Source organism: Sinohyriopsis cumingii, chromosome 10 (genome assembly GCF_028554795.1).
Source record: "Sinohyriopsis cumingii isolate HCF-2022 chromosome 10, ASM2855479v2, whole genome shotgun sequence".
Taxonomy (NCBI): Eukaryota; Metazoa; Mollusca; class Bivalvia; order Unionida; family Unionidae; genus Sinohyriopsis; species Sinohyriopsis cumingii.
Genome location: NC_142970.1, coordinates 27860682 through 27884138, shown reverse-complemented (window position 1 = coordinate 27884138; position 23457 = coordinate 27860682). Strand labels below are relative to the sequence as shown.

At 39.2% G+C, this 23457-nt stretch overlaps 1 protein-coding gene across 3 annotated transcripts in view; it reads left to right on the top strand.

The window, feature by feature from the left end:
• LOC149789811 (uncharacterized) overlaps positions 1 to 23457 on the top strand; it is a 60905-nt gene that overhangs the window by 24869 nt on the left and 12579 nt on the right. For all 3 annotated transcript variants that reach the window (XM_089971802.1, XM_089971801.1, XM_089971800.1), the window contains exons 2-3: positions 12666 to 13233; positions 17331 to 17795. In XM_089971802.1, coding sequence (XP_089827928.1) covers positions 13164 to 13233; positions 17331 to 17795 — 535 coding nt within the window. In that variant the 5' untranslated portion in view covers positions 12666 to 13163. The remainder of the gene's footprint in view (positions 1 to 12665; positions 13234 to 17330; positions 17796 to 23457) is intronic.

Genomic DNA, 23457 nt, shown 5'->3' with positions numbered 1-23457 from the left:
CTTGCGGTTCCCAGTGGTGAAGTGACACACCGCAACTGAAGCACTTGACTTTATCTCCTTCGCCCAAGTAGAAAAATCCGGCTCTGGCTAATTCTTCGGGGGTCGGTCCTCCCAGATACTTTGGCCATTTTCCTTTGAACGATTGAAGACGATTTTCAAAGTCGCAGTATTCCGACGAACGCACAGGAAACGAATATTTGTTTTTCACAGGTTCGTTTCGATGAGGGTTGGGTGACAGGAACAGGAGTTTGCTCAGGGCTGGATGACATCCGTAGGGGGGTAGACGTGAAGGTGGACATTCCCCTTTAAAACGAAACCCAGTAAAATGTTCAAGAGGACGAGCAGCATCGCTTTCGCATCCCACAGGTTTGACACGCACAGCATCACTTTCCATGACAGGGGTAGGGGCACTAAAGTTCCCATGATGCTTTACGGCATCGCTCAGGTCACAAGGTACAGCATCGGTCCCATCGCAAGGCTCACAATCGCACTCGTCTGCAAACTCCGTTACGCAATTACAATGGTAACCACATGGACAATCGCAGTTTCCTTCCGGACATTTTCCGTCGCAATGCATGGGTCTTATCCATCCAATATTAGTCACACTAGAGGAAGATACAACTTTTTTACAATCCCCAAACTGGAACGATGTCTTTTTCAAAGTATTCATCTTGTTCGCTCGGTCTTGGTAGTCACAATGAACTATCGATCTTGACCATAGCCCCCTTTTTATACTAGTCTCAATGCAGTCTCCAACTTGTACATCTTTCCTTTTTTACGTTTTTTATGTCTTGTTTCGGAAGGTACCGTCTCTAAGGTACCGTCAACATTGTACCGTAGTGTGATGGGTGGAAAGGCCATAGAAAGGTAAGGGCAGTGCGGAGACCATCGAGTATGTTCCAGAATAGCTGAATCTTTATAGATACATAGATCCATTCGTAACTTCAGTCCGCAAGCAAAACACTGTACCTCGTATCCCAATCCTGACTCAGGTCCCAAGTAGACAAATCCTGTTCTAGCTAAAACATGCGAAGAAGGTAATCCTTCCCTATCCGTAGGCCATTTCTGAAACGTGTCCAATCGACGGGCACAATCACAATAGTCAGGTAAGAAGACTGGAAAATGGTAGGGTTTGAACTTGGAGTTCTCATCGGGTTTCTCACTCGATTCTTGCTGTGGCGAAGTCATCTTTCTGGTGGGGTAACTATCCTCTTACAACCAATGTTTTATACCAACGTGTCCATACGGTAAGGTGAAATGATTGGGAAGTCGAACTCGCTTCTGGTACACGATTTGATAGACTTTTTCCAAGGGTCGACTGACGATGTGGTGAGTGGGTAAACGTACAATCTTGTTCGGTTGGTGAGTGGTCACTTTAAAGTTTCCATCCTCTCCCGATTGCAAGGCTTCTTTCAATACCCCAAAGTTGACCACTCGACTGGTACGATAATTCAGAGTCAGTCCTTTCACTTTGCACGTCGTGTGCACTTCTCCTTGTTTGTCCCGGTATTCGTAGCCGTAATTTTTGGGACCGCCACTGACGAAACTTAGAATCTTGTCGTCGGGATGCTCGTCTGTCCAGGCTCCTAAACGGTCTCCTTCGATGTTAGGGTGATGTTGAATCGGGTGATGGATGTAAATGCAACTGTCCGTGTCAAAGTACAGGACGCGTTCTTCTAACAGTTCTAAAGCTTCGTACAATTTTAAGCGAGCATGGGCTGTCACGTAAGCCGCAATGATGACATTTCCAAAAGGGTCGTCTTGTACAAAGTCCAGATCTTCTTCGTAATTGACCAAGATCAAATTCTCTCGAACGACGTCCACGTGTTTCATGTATTTGGTTTTGTCGTGAATCATCTGGAAGTAGCGGGAAGGTTCTGTCAAATATTCCGTCTTGGGTAAACACGGTCGTTGTGCCATTTTACCCCACAAGCAATTTAACATCACTTTGGCAAACGATCGCCTGCCTTCGTTTTTCTCGATGTGGTCCAAAGTGATGCCTTCTTGTTCGTAGTATTTCTCTTTGAATTGTATTTGGTCTTCGGGAGTGTGACACCAGGAAGGATAGCCGCTGGCTTCTTGCTTCAGTTTCAAAAAGGCATCCACGTAGTCGGCGAAAATGCCTTTCTGAGTAGGGTCACCCTTGTGGTATTGTTGTGTCTTGGGAAAGTGGCAAATTTCGTACACTTCTAACAGTTGGTATCCCATGTCCAGAGCTTTGAACAATTCTACGCTGACCCAGGTTCCCGTCAAGGCACGTTCTTCCTGGCTGTGATGGCAAGGTTGGTCTTGGTTGCACGTTTCGGCACAAGTACGGCACAAGGGAAACATCAGTTTGCCTTGACAATGGTGAGGTAAGACGGGATGGTATAGGTTCGTGGGAGGCAAAACTTTGCACTTGATCAAGCCTTCGTATTGTCGAATGTTTTTCAGGTCGATGGGTTCAGTCAGCAATTGCGGGTGCCCTACAGGAAAGCGACAATATTTGCACACGTAGGGATACAGCGAACACACGTCCAAGTATTTGATTTCTTCTCCTTTCTCTTCGTCGGCTTGGTACAGCAAACAGGTGGCATTGGTCCTTCCTCCGTACAAACTATCCCTCGGGTTCAGCGGGTCCATGAACTGGTAACTTTCCACGAGGCGTTTAAACTCGGGATCGGTTTTCAAACGGTGATCGTACTCGTGTTCCCACATTTCCACCACTTGGTATCCTTCCTGTTCCAACTTTAGGCGTCGCTGACAAGTGTCCTGGTACAAGTCTTCCATGGTTCGTTGCAAAAACTGATTTTTAGTGCCACGGTCAGGGTAACAGACGGGACATCCGTGAAATAAGCAACCGTTAAACTCGTACACGATCTTGGGGTTTTCTAAGTCCCAGCCATCGACCGAATACGTTCCGATGGTCTTTTCGCCTCCTCCGTTGCGGGCATGCTGAATCCACTTGTCTTCCTTGTCGCACAAGTAATGTAACCAGCGTAGGGCTTTGACCGAGTATTGACGTTTGACAAAGTGGGTCGTTTGAGGACTGATGACAGCCACGGTCTTTTCAGGCATGAATCGTTGTCGATACACTAAGGAACACGCTTTGGCAATGGTGCAAGCTTCTTTCAAAGGATCGACCCCTCCGTGTTCCATGAACAGTTCTCGAAATTTTCCACAGCAACGCCGTAAAATGTCCACGTCGGAACGACAATACTTTAACATTTCTTCCTGAAAGTCGAAAGGGTCCGAGGCGTGAGCCTGGTACCAAGCGTAGAAAGCTTCTCGTTGTTCGGTACGCATGTTGTCGGGGTCGTAATAGTGAGCCTCGGGCAAATGGGGTAGAACGGCGTGTTGATTGGCTTCCGTATTGAAAAAGTGTGGAAAGTACCCTTTAGCCATTTCTGTCATTCCAAACGTTTTAGGCATTCGACTCAAAGGCATGGCCAAGTAACTCATCGAATCTTTAAACTGCACTTGTCCCACTTGCATGAAAATGATTTTGGCTCCGTTCAAAGTCACTTTAGGACGCTCGGTGCCTTGTTCCGTATAGTACCTCAAAAGAAACTGTCCATCGTATCCGGAGAAATTGTGAGCCATCACCGTGGCATGACGATGACAATCTCCGTAACGTTCGATGTCCTCTTGGCTCCACGTCTTGTCAACGGGGTCTAAGACCCATTGGGCAAAATCGGCTAACGTGTTTGGTCCCCGAAAGATTTTTTCACGTCCTCCAGGAATCTTGCTGCAGTGAGGGCAATGACTGAAGATAGGTTCTTGAATGCACTTCTCGCACGCTCGATGAGCCACGCAGAAATTAGGAATGTGAATGCCGGTTTCTTGCATGCATTCGAAATCGAAAAAGATGAAATTGCCTTTCTTCTTGTGACCGTCCTCTTTCTCTGGTGGGGGTTGGTAGTTTTGCACGTAACATTGGTGTTCCAAGTCCACGATGTGGTGACAAATGTGACATTTTTTCTTTCCTGAACATACATGTGCCTTGACACTATTGGTACGTATGCCTTGTCCACACGTAGAGCACAATCTCAGCAGTTGACAAGCGCATTTCTTCTGTGAACCTTGCGTTTTCAGATGCTGTTGGTAACAGGTAGGGCTGACAAACGTGCGCAGACAAGTGGAACAAGGCACTGGTTCTTCGCTCAGACAGGGTGAAGAGGCCAAACATCCTGTGCATTTCGATCCACAATGCTTGTGTTGCTCTCGATTGTTATAACCATGGTCACATTTCTCACAGTAATAACTGTATTTCAGGAATCCGGTGATACTGGTAATGGTATCGAAATGTTCATCGTGATAATAGACATGAATGTATTTTCCGTCCTTAAAGTCTTGCCCTCGAAACAATAGAGGTCCGCGCACTTCTTGAGGGTGCACTTTCAAGGTGTAGCGTGGAGCTAGGACATCTTGCAATTTTTGCATCTCAGGAATGCCACAGGGTGTGTCTTTGGACAGGCCAGCTTGTTGCAACAGGAGTTCTGCTTCGTTTCGTTGTTTAGCTCGGTCGGAACGTTGAATAGTGTCCCAGGTTCTTTTCCATTCTACCGTGTCGTTCTTGTTGGCATAGGTTCGTCCCACCACGATGGCACGGGCTAAACACATCTGGTCATGAGGGTTGCTAATTCGGACGAGACTCTTTTTGGTGTTGCGAAGGTCGTCCACCAATAACATCTTTTTGCGTCCTGTCCCTTGAGGAGGAGAGACGTGGGTCATGTCCAGTGTGGCTTTACCATCGGTGATGTCAAACTGATCATTAGATTGTTGTACGTGTTGAATCTTGTCCATGACTTTGGAAGCAGTTAATTCTGCAGGGGTGCTAAACTCGATCCAAACAGGGGATTTCAAACCGTCGTGTTGTACGGAAAGTCTCAAGCGATCGTCTTCTTTGGGTTGACATTGTTGCTTGAGTGCAGTGAGCAAAGAATCCCACACCTCAGTGATGAACACTTCTGCTTTCTCTAACGGCACTTCAGCCTTGAAATCTTTAAACTTCACCGTGTATTTGTAAGCCGTGGTTCTAAATTTTCTAGAGGAGCGCTTTTCCGTCTCTCGAATGGAATAGTACTTTTCAGGGTTAACTAAGGGTGATGAACTTGGTTTAGAGGGTTCGGATTCTGGTTCACTCATGTCCTCTTCAAAATCACTGGCATGAATTTGTGCCAAGATTTCAGCCCTGGTACGAGGCGATAGATCACGTTTCTGCCTCTTACTTTCTTCTTCTTTCTTCTCGAATGAATGGGATCGTTTCATCTTGAAAGCAAAAAGTCAAATGACTCAAGTTCAAACACCATAAACTACTTTATAGTCATAGCAGACCAGCGTATATAAAAGGGTGTGTGTCTTGTCCTTTCACTATTCATTTCACTCTCGAGCCGAGCACAACGATGGAAGAGACTGACCAGATGGAACGTTTCGTCAGAGCTTTGCGAGGGGTCATTAGAAAATTCTCTTCAGACCAGCCTACGGACTACTCTCCTTCCTTTAGAGATAAAAGTCAAGATACTTGCTATATCTGTCAGAAGAAAGGGCATTGGTCTTCAGAGTGTCCAGACCGTCAAAAAAGAAAAAAAAAACAGGAGATAAAAAAGACAAAAGTCAAGATACCTGTTATTATTGTAAAGAAAAAGGACATTGGTCTCCAGATTGCCCCAAAAAGAAACAAGAGGAGTCAGAAGAAGAGAGGGATTCTTCAGAAGAAGAGAGGGATTCTTCTGAGGAAGAAAGAAGACAGGTGAAGAAAAAGAAACAGGAGAAAAAAAGAAGAAGGGAAGAAAGCGAGGAGGAAGAAGAGGAAAAGAGTGTGACGGTGAAGAAATTCAAAAAACCGAGAGACTAAACAAGGAGAAAAGAAGAAATTAATGAACTTTTTATTAAAGTGTTGTGTTATAAATTGTGAATTGGATTGTAAAAAATGGAGAAAAGAATAAATGAATGATATAAGGTAAGTGTCTTTGAGTTGTGATTTTAAAATAAGAAGCTACACTCACGCACTCATACACAGACACGTATTAAAAGGGTAAAATGGGTGAGTTTTTTTTGAGTTATTGGCAAATTGAAATTGTATTTCTTTTCGAGAAATGTGGGTGGCCCTGAAAAGGGCCTTTTTTCTTCATGGTGGAGGGGTGAGTTTAAGCAATCAATTTTAACTGCCTTAAGCCTTTGCCACGGCCAAGGCCTACTTGTGGACTGCGTAATGTTGATGATGATAATGATTGGGTTGAAATCACTAAGGGTGGTACGGTAGGCTTAGTCACAGGGTTGACATGTTTGGCTCGGGAAGGTCGTATTCTCTTCGGTCGTGATAAAGAAGTCTGATACATTTGTTTCAGACTTCTTAACTCCGCTAAAATGTCCAACAGTACCGTGACCGTTTGATTTTCACCCTCTTGTTTCTTTGCTGCTACTTCTTCTTGCTGTTGTTGCTGTTGTTTTTTTCTTACCTCTTCTTCTTGTTGCTGTTGCTGTAGGAGAAAAGTCTGTTCCGCTTCCTTTTGTCGTTGTATAAATTTCTCCAATTCTTCTTTCTGTCTCTGTCTAAAATTCTCCACTTGCGGTAATGAAGAAAGTAACGAAGGTTCCGGAACAAATTCTTGCGAGGAGAGAAAATCCACAAAATCCCAATTCACCTCTTCTGAAAGTAAGTCCGGGTTCCCTTGGGCAGTCTCCCCTGCTGGTGCACCCCACTGGATCGTTTTCTGAGTTTCCGTCATGTTGAATCACTGTCGCATAGATTGACTGCACACAAGCGCTAGCGAATCTATATTGACTACGTGACGTCACAGACTGCTCTCTTCGGATTGGATGCGAGCTGACTGAATTCTGTAACGCGTGTTAGGATTGGTAAATGAACTCAATCCGTTTCAATCCTTCCTCCGCCTATAAATAAGCGCCGTTCACTGCATTGATTCACCTGTTCTCGTCGCTTCAAGATGTGGACCACAGTTGAGTCATCCACCCTTGTGTCTTCCATGATGTTCCGGACGGACATGCTCATGTATGTCCGAGCCAAGTGGACCGTTGTCCACAGGACAAACACCAGCCTGTGGATACGTAGGATCTACGTCGAAAGACAAGGATGCCTGAAAAGAGTGCTGATGTACGGACCAACAGTAAGACGCAGCCTAAGGACAAGAAGAAGACCAATGCGGTGCCATTTATGTTAATGAATACATTAACATAAAACCCAAAGGCCCTTTTCAGGGCCAGCCATATATCTCGAAAAGAGATAGTCTTTGAATTGCCTAAATTTAAATTTAAATTTTAAAAAAATTTTTTTTAAAATTTTTTTAAAAAAAAAAATCCCATGTTAAATTCCCCTTGTCCGTAGAGTGACCCACGATTTATTCCCATGTTAAATTCCCCTTGTCCGTAAAGTGACCCACGATTTATTCCCATGTTAAATCCCCTTGTCCGTAAAGTGCCCCACGATTTTTCTCCATGTTAATTTTCCCTTGTCCGTAAAGTGCCCCAAGGGTGTTTTTAATGCTAATTCCCATTGTCCGTAAAGTGCCCCCATTCACTACTGTTAAACCTGAAAGTTTGCAATATTTTCTTTCTCATATTTCCATTAAAAAAACAAGCGTGTTTTGATAGAAGACCAATGCGCATGAACAGTAACTAATTATAAGTCATGCACATATTGGAGTCCTTGTAATCTGTGTTGAAACGTGTCCAGTTTGAGAAAATTCTTAAATAGTCATCTGATATAAAATGCAGTTACTTTTAGGAAGATGCTACATTTGTTTGTTATATTTTAATCCATTTTGTCCTGTTTACCTTGTAAAATCTCAGATGTTGAGTAAATATAGTTTTGTCTCTATTCAGAAAACTGCCTGAACGTTTCGCTCGTTGTTAAACACACACACACACACACACACACACACACACACACACACACATATTTATATGCCTGGATGGGGTAAACTAGACAGACACGTGTACAAGTACCACTGGTACAAGTTACTCGAGTTTGTATTACATTGTTATCTAAGGCGCTACGTATCAATGAGATACAAAAAAATGTTACTGTCATCGTAGTCTTTGATGACGATGATAACAACTCTGTTCTTTTTTTTTATAACAACAACGTCTTTGTGTGGACTTCCTACTGCCGGATAGAGATATATGTGTCCTCTATATGTGTGTGGACTCGCTGCTGCCGGGTACATGGCTATGTGTCCTATATCTCTGTGTGGGCTCCCGGCTGCCATATACATATATTTGTATCCTCTATCTCTGTCTGGACCCCTGACTGCTTATACAGAGTTATGTGTCCTCTATCTCCATGCGAGCTCCCAATTTCCGTGTATAGAAATATGTGTCCTATATCTCTGAGTTGACTCCATACTGGCAGGTACAGAGCTCTATTTCCCATATGTCTGAGTTGACTCCAGACTGGCAGGTACAGAGCTCTGTCCCATATATCTGAGTTGACTCCAGACTGGCAGGTACAGAGCTCTATATCCGATATCTCTGAGTTGACTCCAGACTGGCTGGTACAAAGCTCTATGTCCTATATCTCTGAGTGGAAACGTGACTGTCGAGTACACACCCTCCAGTCCTTTAGCTCTATTTGGACTCCCGACTGCCGGATACATAACTTATTTGTCTTCCATCGCTATGTGGACTTTGGACTGGCTGGTACAGAGCTGTGTCCTATACTTCTGTGTGGACTTCCGATTGCCGGATACAAAGTTTCGTGTCCTCTCTCACTGTCTGGACTCCTGACTTCCGGGTACAGATCTATGTGTTCCATATGGCATAGTGACTTCCCAATGCAGAGCCTTTTATGTTATATATTTATGTGGACCCCTGTTTGCCCGATAAAGACCTTTTTGTACTGTATCTCTTTAAAGACTGCATAATAACAAATATAGAGTTATCTGCCCTGTGTCTCTAACTGGAATCCTGACTACCAATTACAGATCTATGTGCCCTATATATTTAAGTGCAATCCAGCTTGCTGCATAGAGATTTATGTACCCTGTTTCTCTATGTAGAATCAGGACAGGCGGATGTAGTTATGTGTCATCTATCTCCGTATGGACTCGTGAATCCCGGATACAGTTATGTGTCCTCTGTCTCTGTATGGTCTCGTGTCTGCCGGATACAGAAGTTATGTGTCCTCTATCTCTGTATGGACTCGTGACTGCCTGATACAGAGCTGCGTGCCCTATATATCTAAGCAGAATCCTGACTGTCGGATGAAGAGCAGCTATTCATCTATCTCTGTGTAGTCTCCAGATTAATGGATACATAGTGACCTGTCCTGAGGATTTTACACTCTGCATTTCAAACTTAATAAACCCTTACTAAAGTCATTGCCGTTCATTCTGTACAGTATTTTGTACCCTTGCTGTGATGCCGGACTCAAAATTGTGATCTTTTAACACACTTTCTACTATTACAGTGATGTCAGACTTAATATTCTGTACAGGTAACATTTTCCACTTTTGATTTGATATCGGACATAACATTCTGTACATGTAATATATTATATACCCATTTTGTGACATCGGACTTAACATTCGTGATAGGTAATGCACGTTGTACCCTCTTTGTGACATCGGACTTAACATTCGTCATAGGTAATACACGTTGTACCCTTTTTGTGACATCAGACAACTTTCATTATAGGTGCTTGGACTTAACAATCGTTATAGTTAATGCATGCTGTACCCTTTTTGTGACATCGGACTTAACAATCGTTATAGGTAATGCATGTTGTACCCTTTTTGTGACATCGGACTTAACATTCATTATAGGTGCTCGGACTTAATATTCGTTTATGCGTTATACCATTATAGGAACATCGGAGTTAATATTCGCTATAGGTAATGCACGTTGTACCCTTTTTGTTACATCGGATTTAAAATTCCTTATAGGTAATGCACATTGTACCCATTTTGTGACATCGGAGTTAACATTCATTATATGTAATGCACGTTGTACCTTTGTTGTGACATCGGACTTAACACTCGTTATAGGTAATGCACGTTGTACTCTTTCTGTGACATCGGATATAAAATTGCTCGGACTTGATATTCGTTCTAGGTAATGTACGTTGTACCCTTTTGTGACATCTGACTTAACATTCGTTATAGGTGCTCGGTCTTGACATTCGTTATAGGTAATGAATGTTGTACCCTTTTTGTGACATCGGACTTAACGTTCGTTGTACGTGCTCAGACTTAACATTCGCTTATACGCGTAACCTTTATTGGGACAACGGAGTTTACATTCCTTTTAGGTAAAGCACGTTGTAACCTTTTTGTGACATCGGACTTAACATTCGTTATAGGTAATGCGCGTTGTACCCTTTTGTAACATCGGAGTTAACATTTGTTAATGGTGCTCGGACTTAACATTCGTGATAGGTAATGCACGTTGTACCCTCTTTGTGACATCGGACTTAACATTCGTCATAGGTAACGTACGTTATGCCCCTTTTGTGACATCAGACAACTTTCATTATAGGTGCTTGGACTTAACAATCGTTATAGGTAATGCACATTGTACCCTTTTTGTGTCATCGGACTTAACATTCGTTGTAGGTGTTCGGACTTAACATTCGTTTATACGTTGTACCCTTACTGGGACATCGGATTTAAAATTCGTTATAGGTAATGCACGTCGTATCCCTTTTGTGACATCGGACTAACCATTCATTATTGGTGCTTGGACTTAACATTCGTCATAGGTAATGAATGTTGTACCCTATTTCTGACATCGGACTTAACATTCGTTGTAGGTGTTCGGACTTAACATTCGTTTATACGTTGTACCCTTATTGGGACATCGGATTTAAAATTCGTTATAGGTATTGCTTGTTGTAACCTTTTTGTGACATCGGACTTTCGTTATAGGTAATGCATGTTGTACCCTTTTTTTTTACATCGGACTTAACATTCGTTATAGGTGCTAGGACTTAACATTCTTTATAGGTAATGCACGTTGTACCCTTTTTGTTTCATTGGACTTAACAATAGTTGTAGGTTTTCGGACTTAACATTTGTGAATACGTTGTACCCTTATTAGGACATCGGATTTAAAATTCGTTAAAGGTAAAGCACATTGTAACCTTTTTGTGACATCAGACTTAACATTCGTTATAGGTAATGCATGTTGTAACCTTTTTGTGACATCAGACTTAACATTCGTTATAGGTAATGCATGTTGTAACCTTTTTGTGACATCAGACTTAACATTCGTTATAGGTGCTTGGACGTAACATTCGTTATAGGTAACGTACGTTGCACCATTATTGTGACATTGGGCTTAATATTCGTTAAAGGTAATGTACGTTTGTACTCTTGGTGTGACACTGGACTTTACGTTCGTTATAGGCAATGCACGTTGCGTTGTACCTTTGTTTTGACATCGGACTTAACATTCTTTACAGGTACCACATTTTGTACCTTTGCTGTGACATCGGACTTCAATTCTGTAAAGGTAACATATTTTGTGCCCTTGCTGTGAAGTACGATTTAACAGTCTGCGTAGGTAATGAATGTTGTACCCTTGAGGTAATGTTATATTTACATTTTGTTGAAGTAAACAATGTTATACCATCATTGTGACCTTGAAATTTGACCCGATGAAGGTAAGAAACTTGGTATCTTTATTGATTTTTCGGACTTTTACATTGCTCAGGTAAGAACTTGTATTGTAGCCGCAGTTATCACACCCGAAGTGTAGTTTTTATTCTTGTTTTCTTAAATTAAATAGTGTGCTTTCCTAGACCACCTCCCTTTGACACTGACGATTTTGCTGCGTGTTTTCGTGGTTCTTTTAGCCGTTCACAATTGATGGAAATGTCATGACAACCAATATCAATAATGCCTTAAAGTTCTGAGGAGGACACTTGAAAAGTCCTGAGAAAGACACAGGAAAAGTCCTCAAAAACGACACAGGAAAAGTCCTGACAAGTATAAACCTGAAATAAATGCATAAAATATGAAGCTTGGTTTAGAATGGGGCAGGTGTATGATCACTTTATTTATAGCATTTGCTTTGTGTAAAGAGCAATGTTGAGAAATAATCGGCCTATCGCGTTTTCTTAGTGGACTCATCGATTTTAAAAGAACCCGTTATAGATAATCGGGCCATCGGGCTTTTTTGGGTGAACCAACAATATTGAAATGTGCAGTTAGAGATAATCGGCCGATCGTGCTTTTATTTTAGACTCTACAATTATAAAATGGCCCGATAGAGATAATCGGCCCATCGCGCTTTCTTGGTGGACCAAACAATTTTTAAAATAGCCTGTTGTTTTTCAAAATTATGCACTATACTAAGATGTCAGGCTGGACGATTGGCCCATCATTGATTTTCTTGACCAGGAATATCTATTGCTTGTTTTGAGATTTAACATAGACAGTAGTACTTAAAGACATGAAGCGTTCATACTGTGACAGGTAAGACCACATTGGAGACTTACGTAAGTGATGATAATTTTCATGAAATAGCACGTAGAATTCTGAGGACGTGTTGATACTGACACGTGTAATTGGATATGATATACGAACGGAAGTGGTGATACCGTTACTTATAACAGACTTACGAAGATGTTGATGATGTTACGTGAAATAGCACGTGGAAGTCTTATCTTTGACTTAGTACTTACATTACATTTAAAATTATTTATTATATTATTTTTTTTCCAGAGTCAGTGAGAGGGGATATCAATTTTCAAGACTATATTCTCACCCAGACTTTGAAAAGTAGGTCATTTCTGCCTGGGTGGGCGATTTCAGAGGCACATAATACGCATCTATACCCATTCACTGCCGGCACACGTATCGTACATGTCTGGAATACACGAATAAAGTGTGCATATTCATATCAAATCAAACAGAAGCAATAAAACTAATGGACTGAGTGAAGAATGACGTTAAACTGTTCAACTCCTATTTTATTCAGGCCATGATTTGGTGCGGCAACTGAGGCAGAAAAATGTTCCTCACGTATGATGATGACCAAATGACACGGAATGAATAATTTAATTATGCACACATATCAAAGGAATTCAGCCGTACCTTGTCCGTAATCACTCCAGGACGTACGTATAAAATAAACCATACCGAAAAGACTACATACATATGATGTGACCTGGATTAAAATATATATTTTCAATAGCTTTGACTTATTCCGACGTCATACAAATGGGATTACTGCGATCGCGTGTGACATTTCTAACCTTGTTGTTCTGGAGAAACTGGGTATATTCTACAGGTGAGAACAAGCGGCAATGATACGAAGAGATTGCTTGCAAATGTAGGAAATATTATACAAAATGGATTAAATTCGATCAGACACGGAATACAACGCACGCACACATGTACACACTCACATACATACATACATACATACATACATACATACATAGATGCATACATATTTTGACGTGCATAGTTAATAGAAAAATGACATATTGTTTACATTGTCTAAAAGTACTATAAAAAATTGTCCCAGATTAAAAAAATAAAAAAATTACGCAGTAGCGCAGTTTTGTTTACGATCTAAAAATACATTCGAAGAACAGTAATAATATTTTGCTTTTATGGTCAAATTGGTCACATTTGGTAAACGACAAGATCAAAATCTCCAATTTTGTTCCCACAGTGGCAAATGTACGCAAAGTACAGAAAGCGGAAAAAATATGAACCAAAAACGTGATTTGACAAAGAAATGATGGAAAATATACAGAACTCAAAAACGCAAAGTATCTTTTTAACGAATGATGCATTTGCTTAGTAGGTACAACGAAAGCACGAAGGAATAAGACTTCTCATGAGTCGGGTTATCATTACGGTACATTCTTAAAACAATAATATTGTGTAAATCTACCAATATACAGGTAATGTGTAAATCTACAGGTAATGTGTAAATGTACCAATATACAGGTAATGCGTAAAAGTACAACTATACTGGTGTTAACAACTATACCACTGTATGTAAACTTCCCTGTCATAGTGCAACTTTACAAATAAGTAGGTTTTCACTGAATAATAATTTCATTTTTCCTTTCTGAAGCTGCTATCATAGGCAAATTGTGATGCTGTTTACCCTTATAAAGATACCAAAGTTTGATACTTCAACAAAATAAAATAATATAAAAACAGTTTACCAGCTAAAATTCAATATAAGATACGAAGACAGTCATTTTAGCAAAAGAAAGAAACCAAGAAGCAATATAATGTACCTCCAACTAGTTTCCACCTGATTTTCTTTCAGAATGAGTTTATAATTATATTGACTGTTATGTATTGTTTATTATATTGTATTATATTATATTATATTATATTATATTATATTATATCATATTATAGTATACTATATTATATTATATTATATTATATTATATCATATTATATTATATTATATTATATTATATTATATTATATTATATTATATTATATTATATTATATTATATTATATATACCTTATTTACTCCACCTTTCCCTACCGTGCAACCCCCACACGACAACATTAGTGGATAATGAAGCGTCCAGATAGATAGATAGATAGATAGACGTATGGCTTCAAGGTGACAATTATATATCCTTTAAATTGCTGATCGTAATGTCGAGCATGTTGAGTCTAGATTTATAAACAATTGTAGAGTATGCATAGATTACCCTTCCGAACGCGGTATAATGGGGTAAGCATCTGCCACATAGTTCGATAACGTTAAGAAATATAGTTACGTCGAATAGACATCACTCTGAATTATGATTCTGACATTTTGTTTTACAGTGTCTTACGTTTCCAATAAACTGATATTTCATGAGAGGATGTATTTCCTATATGCAGTACGTACACCTTTGTGAACATCCTGTCGGGTTAATCCGTACAATAATATACATGGGGTTATCATAAAGGGCTAATCCGTATAATAATATACATGGGGTTATCATAAAGGGCTAATCCGTATAATAATATACATGCGGGTATCATAAAGGGCTAATCCGTATAATAATATACATGCAGGTATCATAAAGGGCTAATCCGTATAATAATATACATGCGGGTATCATAAAGGGCTAGTACGTATAATAATATACATGCGGGTATCATAAACGGCTAATGCCCAACATATTTAGAGACATTCAGGTCGATATCATTAATGCTGGACAAGATCACAAGATGATACACATATATCAAGAATTTTTAGCAGGTTTTGATCATGCAAAATATTTTGTTAACACCAATCTGGGCAGCTTTCCGTCGTGCAAATCACGAAAAGGCTAGAAAATGTCAAATTGATAAGGAAGTGATGTAACATTATAGAGCACATTGTTCTAATTTCGACAATAAACGTTTTTGACGGAATTCTTTAGGTTTCGTCATCTTGTAAAATTTATATTTTACATATTTCTTTTAAGATATAAAATAAGTTAGAATAATTCAGAATATTAGTGTTGGTAAATAATGTTTGCTATGTGAACAATCGATTATTTTTTTAAAATATGGGAAGTTGCAAGCAACTTTTACATTTTGAACGTTTTTGGAACATTAGTGTGGAAATAAATTTGCCGAATACTATGGTTAATCATCGCTATTCGCACATCAGTTTAAGTTAACCGTATTGTTTCAGGTGGAATATCCTACCATTTCCTCATTTCCAATAAGTCAAGGAAAGAAAAAAATATTCGAATGTAGTTGTAAGTGTGCACATACTTATGATGGGATTTAGTATTTCGCCTCAAGTGGAGTACACCGAATATATTGCAACAGTAAAGGTAGTCGATATTCCGAATATATCTTTGTCTTCTTCCGCCGCCATATGATACTCTATGAAGAAAAGTAGTCCCTATAATGTAGTTCCTAATGGTGACGACTTATAATTCAGATATATTTATTGACTTGATGTAAAAGACCAAGGATCTTCCAACTGCGTGTTGTTTGGCCGAATCAGCTTTCGTATAGAGAACTCAAATGTTGAAGCATTCCAATACAATCTTAACACACTCTGGCATTTCCATCAATGATTGGAAAAACTATGAAATACTCATGCAGCCTCCATTGATGTACATGGACCTATTTTTACCAAATAAGGTCATAAGCACATAACGCACCATCAAAGCGATTATTACAGACGACTCGAATGAAATGGATTATCCTTCGAGAATTGTCTTTTACTGAACTTAGGCAAAAATTCGGTAATAATGTTGGCATAATATTGTTGACATATTTATATTTTACTGAAGTATTTTAGTGTGTAACTACATTTTCTGTCATTTTCAGGCGATTTTCCAGTGTTTTTGCTGGGTTGCTTCATTATAGTGTCTCAGTGTTAAATGTATGTAGAAAAAAAAGAAATATGATTTCCCTGCATACCACAATACCAAAGAGATGCAATGAATATGGAGTGTGTGTGTGTGTGTGGTTGTGTATGTTATTTTCCTTGTGATTATCACAAAAGCAACGTTCATATTTTTCATATCTTTCTAGGAATAACAGGTTATGTTAAACATTGTCACTGCAATATGGCCGTACACACCAGAAATGTATGTTATTATGGCATCACACGAATAGATGGATGGATGGATGATGTGTATGTACGTATGTATGTATGTATGTATGTATGTATGTATGATTTGCCTAATCTTACCAAGGAAATGGTAGCTAAGTGCCTTTTCCAAGGAAACACCTAGGCATCTAACACTTGATGATCTGTGCGGGGATCGAACCCGTGATCTCTGTAGTACGAGTCTGACTCTCTACCAAGTGCTTCGGCTTCCCTAGGTTTGAGTTCGTAGTACAGCGAAACGAAAACGTAAGGAATTGGATCCACGAAACCTTGGTGTTGTTGGCCTTTTAATGTGGACCGTTGATATTCTTCACATACTATGTGGTTCCAAATTAACAATTCATCTCCTGTATGATGTAAAGCAGCTTATAACATTTCAAGGAATGTAAAAATGTCACTTCATCATATTTACCCAATCTTTAGTTTTCAGTATTATATTTCCTGGTTTCTGTTTGTCTTTGCAAATAATGAAGATAGGTTAACCCAAATTCTGTCAGTTTAATCCTCCAAGAAATATTTCTGAGGTCGAACTTTCGGTAATATGTACTAAAGATAGAATATATATCTCTAGGTGCATGTGTGCGCGTTTGTAAGTGTATGTGTGTACGAGTAAGTATGTGATTGTTTGCGTGTGCGGTCAATGAACATTTATTAGGATATGATGCTATATGTACGTTTCTCTTATCTTTGGTCAAGGATCTTCGTCTATTACAGTTATTACTGTTTAGATAGAAAGATAGAGTGGGTAATATATTGCCTAAATACAGAAAATAATATACAACATTCTGCCGGCAGATTGTCCATATGGAGACAGAGTTGGTAACTGCGTTGTAGAACTGTGCTCTTTTTATACCGACCCCACTGAATGCTGCTTTACGTGTAGAACAACAACGACGATAACAACGACGACAACAACAACGACGACGACGACGCAATCGTTAGCAGGAAACAGTGCAACGAATTCTCCATCACAATCGTCCACAACAACAACGACGCCGCCATCGTCAGCTGTAAACAGTACGAGTTCTCCATCACAATCGTCCTCAGCAACAATTACGATGCAATCGCCAGCAGGAAACAATACAACGAGTTCTCCATCACAGTCGTCCTCAACAACAACGACGCCGCCATCGTCAGCTGTAAACAGTACGAGTTCTCCATCACAATTGTCCTTAACAACAACGACGACGAATACACCATCGCTAGCAGGAACCAATATCACAAGTTTTGCGTCACAGACGTCTTCCAATCAGTCAACAAGTAAGTAGTACATATATCTAATATATTTTATGTTTATTATATTTCAACTATACTTTTTAGACAGGATTTTGTGTACTTTAAACCAAAACCATTTTAGTTTGATTACATGTTTAAAATGTAATTTTTTAACTTTCTTTCCGAAACAGCTTTTGTTTTATTTGAAACAATTACATTACATTTAATATGCCTTATGATATATAAACAAGGCAATGGGTCAAGTAGGACAAGATTGATTTTTAAAATAAACTTGGTTGAAACATCTCCATCGACAGCAGCGTGTGTACATTAAATTCTATTCTTGCCGCTGTTATCTACCCGCAGAGGTTTCCCTAAATGTTTCCATTTTAAAATGTGCTGGTAAATGATTCACTCCAGGGCAGCTCAGCAGACTTCAACTAGACAGATTCTAAACCTTGAAGATATATATATATATATATATATATATATATATATATATATATATATATATATATATATATATATATATATATATATATATATATATATATATATATATATAGTTTTACATTTACATACGTCCAAGTTATTACTGAATGTATCCATTAAAAATTATTAACTCATCTTACCGCAGTGTAATATTTTTAACACTTTTGAAAAGGACCTCTCTTTCGAATATAATATTGCTAGGCATAACTATTCAATAATGGTCGCCTTTCTCATTGTCTCTTCCTTTTTTTGTATTGGACAGAACTCTTAATTTCCAAGTGGAATCTTCGAATTTGTTTCTTTTACTAGAGAATGTAAACACAAAAATAAATGGTAGTAAACATTTTACATATAGCATATGGCTCAAAATAGTACAGAGTAATTTCCGATCTTAATTATAGCTGTTCGGCCTTAAGTCATGTTTAGTTGTTAAAAATGCGAAATACAAACATCAGAGCGTGTTCAACAAATAACTCGAATATTCCCCAAACGACCAAGTGTGAATACTTGAATAGCATAAAAATGTATTTGGAATTTTAATTTCTACAAGAAAAGATCAAAAGGTGTCCACCGTTAATATGGTAAGTACTTATCAAAAGAAACGTCTTGTATAAATAGTGCCCAGCCCTACGGATTCCCTTAAGTGTAACTCTGACCCTCTTGTAACGCTGTAATTTGCATAAATTACATTAAATTGGGAAAATTGCGTTGTTGCTATATTTTTGCTTTGTTCATACACTAATTTGTTTTCGTTTAGTTATCGTTTTCGTCTGATGCGAATTGATTAGAAAATTGATTTCACGCAGAGAGATGCTTTTATTCTTATCTGTTATGGCACAGCTTTGGTTGGACGTACATTGGTTGTAGGAGACACAGTTTTGTTTAAACGGACGTATGTATCTTAGTTTAAAAGGCACGACTTTGTTTGGACTAATCTAACCCAGTTTATGTGGCATATCTTTGTTTGGACGTCCCTCAATTTCAGGAGGCACAACCTTTTTTGGAGAAACATCGGTGTAACGTCGCCCTCTTAGTAAGAGGGGTGGTTAATTGGGTTTGGCTGGCGTTATCTAGAGGATGACCTCCCGCAATAGTATAGCCCGGCGGGAGTGAAAGAAGAATGGAATTTCATCAGAGAACTGAGCGAAAATACTGGGGAGAAATAAAACAATACGAACCCCCTTTGACAAGAAAATAACAAATTTAATTAGAACAAATTAATAACGGTAATTCCAATTCAAGTTAGATTACATCAATAGAATTTAACATATGTGTCTGATATGGATTTATTTCATCATCATAACGAAAGGTGAAAAGAGCGCAATGTCCACGACCGATTTGCATCACCTTCCTGTCTGGACCATATCAACGTCTCCTAGTTCATCCTTTCTAAGCTCTGTGCTTTGCTCCTTCATGGACTTATTGGTCCTTTTTTATTCTGACCTCGCCCTTCTTTCTTACGCTGTACTCATGTCTTCAAACTGTCTCGTCTTTTTTTCAGAAAGCTGTTCCTTAAAGTACAAAATTACCCCATAATTATATATACCCCATTCTCTAGAGGTACATACAATTTACTTACGTTATTCAGAGCATGTCGCTATCTACACACCGCGCAAATTCTCACTTTGTACGGTAGGACATTGACCTCGCCTTCCAGCGGCAAGTCTTAAATTACCACGTGAACGTCAACCAAATATTACAGTATATTTTTACATATGCTACTACATGTTCGATTACTATTGCATGAAATTCACAAATGTAACTCACGACAATCCTTACCTACAAGATTATCTAAGCATTACAAAATCAGATATAATTAGGTAACTATCATTAACTCGTGATATCTGTATCGTCCTAGCAAACAAAGGAAGTTTTTTTCATATAACCCTATGAAATCCTACACATATGAACATTTGGATTTAATGCGATCAACTTAACCAATGAATTAATAACTGTATAATTAAGAAAGTAAATTGCATAATAACTCTAGCATCAACACTTTCCATGAAATTGAATAAAATTAATTAATAACAACTCTAGCATCAACACGTCTCTATGAATTGAATAAACGACACATAATATTGAAACCTATTCATAGCAAACATATTTGCATAAAAAAAACAATCAAATAGAATATTACGCGAAGCTAAAATTGCGTACCTTATCGCTGTTTTGTTTCATGACTTGTGCGTCCTAGCACTAAACATGTCTTTCTTTTTATCCCACGACCATCTGGTCCCTTTCTTGTTTCACGAGGAAAGCACTAATCTCTTTATTCTTTCCACGGTGTCGAGGAGATTTTCAGACTAAAGAATTTCGACTAAGGTCGTCACTTTAAAGTCTGATTGCTCTAAAGTGTACGCCCTAATTTATTCTGCCCAATTGTAGGCAGTGGTCCCTAATTATTTCTAAAGATATAATTCCTTTCATCAGGTTTAGACAGCTCAGAATCTGTGTACGACAGTGCGTGACAACTTCCCTTTGAAAATATAAGTGGACATAGGTTCCTACCAAGCGGTTAGGGTTGGTAGCTCAAATGTTTACTTCTAAGTACCGTGTTAAGATACCCCGGTTAATTTCGCTGAGCCAGAATGATGTCCCTTTGAAGTTTACACTGATAAGGGGGACATGAAAGAAGAAAGTCGAAGTGATACCTCACAACGACTTTTCTGGCTTAAATGCGATAAAATTTTAATGCTCAGTGCATTCAACTTTAAGATTTTATGTGATTCGAAATTCGACACTTTAACAATCGGTTTCAGGAAAACTCACTAACGAAGCGGGTCACTTTTATGGATGATATTTACATCTTTATAATGGGGGATGACTATTCATTATTGGTGTCAGTCGATGATGACAGTAGTTTTTTTGCAATGAGGGATTACTGTATTACTGACATTGGGGATGGCTGTGCATTACTAGTCTAATGAGGATAACTGGAAATTACGAATGAAATGGGGATGACTATATAATAGTACTGTAATAAGTATGACTGTACATTATTACTGAAATGGTCACTAGATGTACGTTATTACGGTAACGGTTGATGAATGTACGTTACTAAGGTAACGGTCGAAGGATGTATGTTATTACGGTAATGGTCGACGGATGTACGTTATTACTGAAATGATCGATAGATGTACGATATTACGGTAATGGTCGATAGATGTACGTTATTACGGTAATGGTCGATAGATATACGTTGTTACGGTAACGGTCGATGGATGTACGTTATTACTGAAATGGTCGATTAATGTACGTTATTATGATAATGGTCGATGTATGTACGTTATTACGGTAATGGTCAATGGATGCACGTTATTACGATAATGGCCGTTGGATGTACGTTATTACAGTAATGGTCGACGGGTGTACTTTATTACGGTAATGGTCGATGGGTGTACCTTATTGCGGTAATGGTCAATGGATGTACATTATTACGGTAATGGTCGATAGATGTACGTTGTTACGGTAATGGTCGATGGATGTACCTTATTACGGTAATAGTCGATGGATGTACGTTATTACGGAAATGGTTGATGGATGCATGTCATTACGGTAACGGATTTACGTTATTCCTTAAATGGTCAATGGATGTACCTTACTATGGTAATGATCAATGGATATACGTTATTACGGTAATGGTCAGTTGATGTACATTATTGCGATAATGGTCGATGGATGTACTTATTACAATAATGGTCGATGGGTGTGCCTTATTACAGTAATGATCGATGGATGTACCTTATTACTGAAATGGTTGATGGGTGCATGTCATTACGGTAACGGTCGATATATTTACGTTATTCCTTAAATGGTCAATGGATGTACCTTATTACGGTAATGGTCGATGGATGTACTTTATTACGGTAATGGTCGATGGAAGTAGGTTATTACTGAAATGGTCGATGGCTGTACGTTATTATGGTAATGGTCGATGGATATACGTTATTACGGTAATGGTCGATGGATGTACATTATTACGGCAAAGGTCGATGGATGTACCTTACTACGGTTATGGTCGATTTTGTGTACCTCATTATGGTAATGGTCGATGGATGTACGTTATTACGTTAATGGTCGATACATGTACGTTATTCCAGCAATTTTCGATGGATGTACATTATTACGATAAAGGTTGATGTATGTACCTTATTACGGTAATGGTCGATGTGTGTACCTCACTACGGTAATGGTCGATGGATGTGCGTTATTACGGTAATAGTCGATGGATGTACGTTATTACTGAAATGGTTGATGGATATACCTTATTACGGTAATGGTTGATGGATGCATGTCATTAAGGTAATGGTCGATTAATGTCCGTTATTACGATAATGGTCGATGGATGTAGGTTATAACTGAAATGGTCGATTGATTAAGTGATTACGGTAATTGTCGATGGACGTAACTTATTGCGGTAATGGTCGAAGGATGTACCTCTTGCCGGTAATGGTCGATGGATGTACATTATTACTGAAATGGTCGATGGCTGTACCTTATTACGGTAATGGTCGATGGATGTACCGTGTTACGGTAATGGTCGATGAATGTACGTTTTTACGGTAATGGTCGATAGATGTACCTTATTACTGCAATGGTCGATGGATGTAAGTTTCTACTGAAATGGTCGATGGATGTACGTTATGTCGGTAATGGGGATAACTGTTTATCACTGATCATTACCCTCCCAGAGAGAGGTAACTTGCAACAGTGTCAAAACCAGCGTACTTTGCTTCGATGGCTTATAGGACTGATTGTACGCTGGTTTTGACACAGCGTACGTTATTACTGAAATGTTAGGGATCATCATGTTAAGGATACTGCTGAACAGACTAAAACCAGAGGGTGAACAGATCATTGCCGGGAGCAGGTGGGGTTCAGTGTAGAGCGCAGCTCAACAGAGCAGATCTTCAACCTCAGGATATTGTGTGAGAAGTACCTCCAACACCAGCAAGATCTTACCACGTCTTCGTGGATTTCAAGAAGGCATTTGACAGGGTAGGACATGCAGCCTTGTGAGCGACCATGAGACTGTATAGCATCAATGCTAACCTCATCACACTAATAGAGCACCTCTGTCTGGTCTCTCCCAAACTATTCAACGTCTTTCTGGAGAGTATCATGGAAGACGCGCTTGATATGCATACCGGGACAGTCAGCATAGGAGGCAGAACAATCACCAACTTACGTTTTGCTGCTGACATTGAAGGAC